Raw genomic sequence first — 8737 nt, 5'->3', positions numbered from 1 at the left:
TTTTAAGTGTAAAATAAGATCTTTTTTCCCCCCAGAGCCAAAGCACTGCGTCTGGGGGCACATGTGGCTGTCCCACGTTAGTGGATGGGCCTCATGCTCTTGCGCGGGACCGTCTGCTGAGACCTGCTCACATCGTCGACCAACCACCTCCACATGTGTCACTGTGACAGGCTCTTATTTAAGGGGAATGGCACGTTGTTCAGATCCTAAATGAAGTTCCAAGGAACAATTATAGCAATGCTTAAACATTTCAGGCAGCAAAACTGGCTCGGGTACTACCTTGTTTGGGCAAGGAAGGAAATTAAATGCAGATTTCCTGTACTTTTTGATTTACAGACCTGCCCAAAGACGACCAGCATTTCCCCCTTGCCCACGGTTTTGCTTTCTGTGGTTTCAGTTACCAGAAGTCAACCACAGTCCCAAATATTAAATAGGAAATTTCAGAAACGAACAATTCGTAAGTTTTAAACTTCAAGCCATTCTGAGTAGTGTGATGTAATTTTGTGCTGTCCTGCAGGGGACTTGAGTCACCTATCCTTCCAGTGTACCCTCTGTGACGTTAGTCACTTAATAGCCCTTTCCTTTGTCGGACTGACTGTTGCGGTATCTCCGTGCTCGTGCCCAAGTGACCCTTATTTTACTTAATGATGGCCCCAAAGCACAAGAGTAGCAGTGCTGGCAATTCGGATATGCCAAAGAGAAGCCATAAACTGCTTCCTCTAAGTGATAAGGGTGAAAGTTTCTGACTTAATAAGGAAAAAAAAATCATACGCTAAGGTCGCTACGCTCTATGGTAGGAACAAATCTTCTATCTGTGAAATTATAAAGAAGGAAAAAGAAATTTGTGCTAGCATGATAAGTGTATAGTTAAGACAGAAAAGCATCAAATTTGTAAAATAAGGTATTTTGAGAGAGAGACCACATTCACTTAACTTTTATTACAGTATGTTGTTATAATTGTTCTATTTTATTATTAGTTATTGTTGTTAATATCCTACTGTACATAATTTATAAATTAAACTTTGTGACAGGTATGTATGTATAAGAAAAAAAGGGTTCGGTAGTATCTGCGGTTTCAGGCATCCACTGGGCGTCTTGGAACGCATCCCCTGCGGATAAGGGGGGACTGCTGCATGTGATTCCTGTTGGTTTTAAGAAAGTCACTTAAGGTAGTATCACGTAGTTTGAACTGTGATAGTTGGCATGGCTAATACTGGAAAAAACAGACTCACCTGATGCCTTGTAAATGTGAGAATAAGCTGAAGTAGCTTTAAAACTGAGGCATCTCTCTAGTTCTTTCTCTTCTTTTGTCATGCTCATCACATTTCAGATGTATATTTAGTTAAGTATCTTTGTAGGAAACAGATTAAAAGTCAGAAGGGTTCTAGAGTGTCTGCGGAAGAAGTATCACCATTTTTCCTTCAACCACAGAAAAAGTTGCACACATTTTCAGGTTTCTTTAGTCTCTATTTTGAATTTAGTAAATGTATCAATCAATGACTAATATAGTCATTCCTGTAATAACTAAAGAAGAGGCAGGTATCCACAAAGAGAAACAAGCAATAAGGCTGCAAGGTAATTTCATTTTGTGAATTACTTTTGCTTTTCAGAAGATAAATATTCAGCATTTGCTCAATAATTTCTGGTGCTTTCAAAGCAATTATCCTGCTGCCATATGGCATTTACAAGATATCACTAACCATTAAATTACAGAATAAAGAATGCATTTCACTACTTGGAAATGTAAAAGTACCATGAAACTCAGATAAAGTTAAATAACCATTTGTTTCTCAGAACAGTTTCACTGAAAAAACTGACATGAAGGGCAGGTCATTTAAACAGTAGTTTTCAGTTTTAGTGGGACCTTGTGGCAGGGGCCTAAGATACACTGGAGCAGTGATTAGCCACTGATGGAAAAGGAGTACAGGTCCTGGTGGTAAGCAGTACACAGTCTGCCAATGCACTCTTACTTATGTCTATGGGCACCACTATACCAGGTAGGACCACTGGTAGGCACCTGAATGAGATACCATGTCAAATACTTTTTAAAGAAGATTGTTTTCATTGGTATTTAAAATATTTTTCTGCGTTATTGTTTTGTGGTATAATCAACCTAATCTTTCCTTTTTTGAGCAAGCAAAAAGCAGCTACAACCTAAAAAAAAAAGGAGAAAACTTAAAAAAAATTACATTTATGAAGCATATTTGCTGAAAACCACCAAGTACTTACTAATGTTACTTGCCATGTCCATTCACATTTCTAACACCTGAAGCAATACATATACAAATATACTTACTTTAACAAACAAATGCAAGGGATTTTGTGAGTGAAGTATTAAGGTTCTGTAAGAACATAAAAATAAAGTGATCTTAAATGTTTCAGAAGATGGTAACATTGCACAATCAAGCAGGCCATACTGGACATACCTACAGCCCTCTAAAACCTACATTTGCCCTCAAAAACTGATACTGAAAGATTTTCAAGCATCACTAAAAATGGTCTAATTAAAAATTCCTGGGACTTCCCTAGCGGTCCTGTGGTTAAAACTTCACCTTCCAATGCAGGGGGTGTGGGTTCGATCCCCGGTCGGGGAGCTAAAATCCCTCATGCCTCGTGGCCAAGAAACCAAAAACATAAAACAGAATCAATATTATAACAAATTCAATAAAGACTTTAAAAATGGTCCACATCAAAAAATTCTTAAAAAAAAAAATCCTCTCAAAGGAGTTAAAATAACCCTTCGAGAGGAGAAAAAAGCTTAAAAAAAGTACATATTGTATCATTTATGTAAAATTCTAGAAAATGAGAACTATTTTATATTGTTAGAGAGCAGACCAGTGTCTGGGGCTTGGAGTGAAGGGAGAGATAGATGGCAAGAGATGAGAGAACTTCTGGAGGTGATGGCAATGACCAGGATGTTGGCTGCTGGGTGGTTTTACAAGTGTATACAATATGTCAAACTCAATAAATTGCACGCTTTAAATGGATGCAGTTTACCGTATAAAAATTATACCCCAATTATTCTTTAATAAGACCCCCACACCCGCAAAAGGGGCAAAAAACAAAACAAACCAAAAACAAGAAAACCTGGGCTAAGTCTCATTTTCCTGCAGAGTGGAGAACGAGGCTAAAGACCAAGCCTCACAGCCCCACGACCTGTAGTTCCATTTGCAGCGCATCCTTCAGGTATGTGGGTGCAGGGTGGGGCGGAAGACTGGAGATAACCTCACCCATCCAGTAAGTGAGTGAAAGAGCCGAAGCACCTCGGGACTTGGTGAGCATTTTAAGTTACAGCATAGCCAAGTGGCTGAAAACACAGACTTGGCTTTAAAAGACAAATATGGGTCTCAATGTTGGGTTTAAAAGTGGTCCCAAAGTCCCTGTGCCTGCAAGTTTAAAGTTACCTCACGTTCCCCTTCCTTTGTTTGCCATTCCATTTTCCTTCATGTGGGCTGATAGTGGCTGCTGAGTCTCCAGGCATGTAATTCTGCTGAAATCAGATGATGATGGAAAAGCAGACTCAGGCACAAGTCTTAACCTTTAGAAGCCTATTTTCCCACCTGTGAAATGGGAACACCATCTAACTACCATGTGACTGAAATGGACATGTCACTTGGCATTAGCCACAGCAGCTTGGCTTATCACAGGTGTCCAATAAATATTTGTTGAGGAATGAGTGAATAAGCAGGTATATTTACTAAAGTGAAGGCAGAGTTTATAAGAATGTGTGTGTGCACAGATGTGTAGGTTAGAGGGCTAGTAGGTTGATAAAGAAATGAAATACTTAATGTAATTTAGATAGACTACAAGAAATCAGGTTTCTAATGAGCAGAAGTGTAGTGATGTACACCGTGTTATACTTCATACAAATCAGGATTCACTGAAACTGTGAAGAGAATCCATTTAACCAAAAATTAGAATTGGAGGAAATGATGTATTAACTGGCCAATCACCCAGCCTCTCAAAAATCATGATTATGTTACAACAGCACTGAGTATTAGGATTACTGACTTTTCAGTTTTTATTCGATTTTGTATAACGTAAACATGCTGCTCGAGCAGAACACCTCACAGCTCATTTGCTGATATAAATCATTCACCATTTTTATGACCAAGTTTAGAGTAACAATCTGAATTTTATTACAAACAAAAATAAATCTAAAAAGCTTCCTTCAATTATACAGTATGCACAAGGATTTCTGCATCACATCATTTTACATAAAATGTTCTGCACGACAGAAGTAGAACTTCCTACCATTTGAAGAAAGGAGCTGACCACTGAAAACCACACACACTTACAGAAAGAAACAAAAGTTTCACAGGGAAGGCCTGTGATCTGGCTACAGGCAGGAGCTGAAACTAGGAACATAAAAGAAACTTGCAGAAAAAAAAAAAGACATTTGATGCTCTAAAATACTTCACCAAAAATAGTCAAACATTTGTAAACAGCTTTTAAACAGATCTCTTCAATATGCTATGTTGCTATAAGGTAAATATTCTTAACTGATTTTTATTTGACTCAAAAACCTATTTTTACTGCTGAGGAGTATTTCCCTGTAAGTTAGATAAAAGCTTTGTTTTCCTTCCCTGGAGGTAAAAATAAAATGTAATTAGGGCTTATTCAAGGATTGTTTGTGAATTTTTCAGACTGGGGCCTCTTAGATACTTGCTTGTCTGTTTGCTATTTCCACCCCAAAAAACGAGGGTTAGAATAAATGGTAAGACCAGAATTAATAACAAATTTGGCTCCTTGTTAATATCTCTGTTTGAAGGGTTGATGGGTGAGAACACTGATGAAACTGGCTGTGGATTTTAATCATCCCTGCTATCCTTTTCTCCCATCATCAAGGATAATAAGTACTTAAAAAATATGAGCTTGGCAACGCAAGTACTTAAAAACCAAGTAAGGCTGAATTGCACTCAGTGTACAGGACAGCTACAGTACTGAAAATCCCCAGGAACATACTGTAAACAAGCGAGCAAGTGTTCAACAGCCTTTTTTGCATTTGGCATCATGACTTAAAACTACTATTTTCTTCCATTTACTTATTTGGGATATTTTAATGAAGTGATTGCATGTAGTAATAACAATAACAAACTTTCTCTTTAAGTGTGTAGTGTATAGCAAAAACACATTCGTGACTAGAAATAAAACCTGAAATCTAAAATGATAAATCCTAATGGAAAAGTTCAGCCTTAGCATCCACACTTGGCTACCTCATGCTCTGCGATAATTAGAAAAGTCTCTAAACATTGACTAGGTCCCTTTTGGTGGAGTGACAGATGTACAGACAAGCAGCAATACTATGCAAGAGTGAAGCTTTTCCTTACAGTTATTTTCTGTGCCAATTTTATTTTACTATTAATACATTAAGCCTAATAACACTTTCAGCTAGGTAATTAAATTATTTGGGAATGAAAACCTCCTTTTATTTAAATGAAGTGATGGTCGATATTTATTTACCAGAAACTTTTTAATAATAGATTCTGAAGAAGCTAAAAATGACACAGTTTAGTACAAACTGTCCTTTACCTTTATTGCTTGTATACACAAGGAATACATTATAAAACTCAGTGGGAAGAAGAAAAAATAATGGAAGAAAAAGTTACCTGCTTTAGTATTTTTAAGAATAGTTTTGATAACTTCTTAGATCAACTTGCTTATCTGAAATAGAGCAAAACTACAATACAATCACGATATAATTCTAATAATCACAGCAATTATGCTTTCATTTTAAATTTTCTCTTCATAAAACATTAATGCTATAAAAATGAGGTCGATGACATCCCTACTTAAAAGACACCTTGTACTGGTATCAAAATGTAATTAATTTTAATACCAACTGAAAAAATAGAGCTTATATAGTTTATTATTTCAATGAAGTTTTATTATTACTTTTATTTTCAAAGTTGGTAGCAAAGTTACTGTTAACAATATAAATTTTCTATTTATAAGTGAAATTCCTTTAAAAGTGTTGAAAGGCAGCAGGCATCCTAGGGTGGGCTTGCAAGGAAAATCAATCATTCCAGTATCAATAATAGGATACTTGATGAATTTAGATTTACTCCTTTAACTTCCTCATTAACTTGTCCTGATTTGCCAGGTTTTTTGCTCATTTGGTACTGTAAAATAAATCTAGGCCCATGCCTTTTGGCTGGAGCAATTATTTCCAATTTCCATGATTTCTCTTCAGTTTTTCAAATATACAGTAGAACAATCCAATAATCATTGCAGGAAGGAATGATCATTTAAGCTGGATCATGTTCATTTATCTTTTAATTTCATTTGAGGGATATTAATATTAGAGTCATAAAAGCTTTACAGTTTCAGCACACATACACGCAATCACAGAATTAAAAATCTTTATACCTTTAAAAAAAAAAGGGTTCCATTTTGTTCAATGTATCATAGACAAAGTTTAGTCTAATGAAATATGCTTTTATTAAATACAGCAGCCGCCACTTACCTTTAAATATTTCATGGATAAAGTTCAGTACTGATCCAAGGATGCTGGCATCAAAGCCCTCACTCTCAACTATCCCTAAAGGTTCTGTATTTCTATAATGTACCACCAATTATTCTAGATTTATAATACCCTGTCTTTATCTTGGTATATACCATCTTTTGGAAAAAAAAAATTATTGGTTTTTTGAGATGAGATACAAGAACAAAATCATTCTTGAGGTTCCACCTCGAAAAAAAGACGATGATTGCTCATAGCAGCTAGTTTTTGATACCCCTTTTGTTAGGCTAGCCTTCACACAACGAGCATGCATATACAGCCACGGTTTACTGCATCTGTTTTGAAGTTGAGAACTGCTGCTTATTCAAGTACAGATGCCCCCATGTTATATAAGGAGACAGTTGAATTGCATGTCCACCATGAGAAAAGGAAAATAAACGATGAAACAAATGCAGCAAATATAGGCAGCTGGCATTCAGAACACGCCAAAAAGCTAACACTCATGAATTGTCATTATAAGAGTTTTTCTTTCCTTTAAAAAAAAAGTCTTTCTTTGCATATTTTAAAATTTAACGGTCCCAGAGAATCATGAAGTGCCTTGTCGTTTTTGCTGCTGACTCCTGATGACCTCTAGTTGTTTTTTGCACTGCTGATAGTAAGTAGAAAGGCTTTTGTTTTCATCTAAAAGCTTTTTATGTTCCTGTACCAGACGAGATGTATTTTGCTGGTCCTTTTCATCCTGGTCCAGTTCTGCAACTAGTTCTTGCCTAAAGACAAATACCACATATTACACAGGATGGAAATATTCATACCTTAATAGCTGATGATGGGAGCTCAATTAATTAGAACTTTTATTCTGGGTCTATCATTATGCATCTTAGGTACACTACTCAAATATAATTATGGGCTGGAATGGAAACTATCATCTGTTCTTCTGGCGTAACCATACAAATATCATAATCCTTTTAATAAGCAACTGTACTTAGATAAGTAGTGAAAACAGATAAAATGGTATAATGAAAGTGGCAGAAATTTCATTTGGTATCCCTTTTGTGCAGGAAGGAAGAAAAAAAGGCTGGGAAGGGCTTTATCTAGCTATACTTGAAAATAACACTTGAAGCTTTAATCATTCACATTCTACTTTTATACTCACGTATTCGTATTCATATTCTGAAACCACAATTCTATTTAACTACAGTGCAAAGTGGTAGCTAACAAAACATTTGCAAGCTAATTAAAATAGGTGCTATCCAACCTAAATCTCTTTCCTATTTTAAAATAATGAGAAGAATACAAAATACCACTTTTGAACCACTTACTCTTGCAAACGTTTTCGGGAAAAACCAGAGTCTTTTATAGGCTGATAAATTTTTTTTGTTTTTTAAAAAATTTATTTATTTATTTATTTATTTATGGCTGTGCTGGGTCTTTGTTGATACGCATGGGCTTTCTCTAGTTGTGGCTAGTGGGGACTGCTCTTCGTTGTGGTGCGCAGGCTTCTCATTGTCGTGGCTTCTCTTGTTGCGGAGCACGGGCTCTAGGCGCATGGGCTTCAGTAGTTGTGGCATGCGGGCTCAGTAGTTGTGGCTCGCGGGCTCTAGAGCGCAGGCTCAGTAGTTATGGCGCACGGGCTTAGTTGTTCCGTGGCATGTGGGATCTTCCCGGACCAGGGCTCGAATCCGTGTCCCCTGCATTGGCAGGCAGATTCTTAACCACTGCGCCACCAGGGAAGACCCCCAGCCTGATAAACTTCTTTAAGTGCCTTTTATTTGGGGGATATTATGTATTAGCTCCTAAAGTGAGGCTGCTGGAAATAACTGAATAATTAATGAAAAGTCCTCAAACAAAAAGTTACTAGTAACATTTCTCATTTAAAGTATTTAAAAATCAATTAAAACTATCATATTTTTCACAGTGCCCACAACTCACCATTTGTTTTCCTCTAGCATAGAACTCCTCTTTCAAATGATTAAAGTATGAAAAAGTATAGGTTAAGTGTAAGAAATACATATTCAGACATAAGAAATACAGTTTTTTTCTTATCATAAAGTGCCACAGAGTTCCATAATTAGTTCTACAGTTTGCAGACTCCAATATTTAATCTCCTATTTAGCCTTTAAAATATTAAGTTGAATTCATCTACATCACTGTATTAGTGAACTGTAAAAAAACTACCTACCACCATAAATCAGCTTCATAGGTTATTTCATGAAGGTCACGTTTAAGAAAACTGAAATACTGTTTTTTAAAGAATCTCAAATAGAGAAGTATGGA

General features: G+C 36.4%; 1 protein-coding gene across 4 annotated transcripts in view; it reads right to left on the bottom strand.

Annotated features, from left to right (window-relative positions):
* Positions 1 to 918: 918 nt before the first annotated feature.
* The window catches only part of MAP3K7 (mitogen-activated protein kinase kinase kinase 7), a 66601-nt gene continuing 58782 nt past the window's right edge, over positions 919 to 8737 (bottom strand). For 2 of the 4 annotated variants that reach the window (XM_082475257.1, XM_082475258.1), the window contains one exon: positions 3992 to 7230. In XM_082475257.1, coding sequence (XP_082331383.1) covers positions 7050 to 7230 — 181 coding nt within the window. In that variant the 3' untranslated portion in view covers positions 3992 to 7049. Of the gene's footprint in view, positions 3491 to 3991; positions 7231 to 8737 lie in introns of those variants that run through there. The other 2 variants (XR_014267507.1, XR_014267506.1) reach the window with 2 other exon arrangements.

This window comes from Balaenoptera physalus, assembly GCF_965194825.1.
Source record: "Balaenoptera physalus genome assembly, chromosome: 9".
Classification (NCBI taxonomy): Eukaryota; Metazoa; Chordata; class Mammalia; order Artiodactyla; family Balaenopteridae; genus Balaenoptera; species Balaenoptera physalus.
Note: the sequence above shows the minus strand (reverse complement) of the source record. Positions and strands in the feature narration are given on the sequence as shown.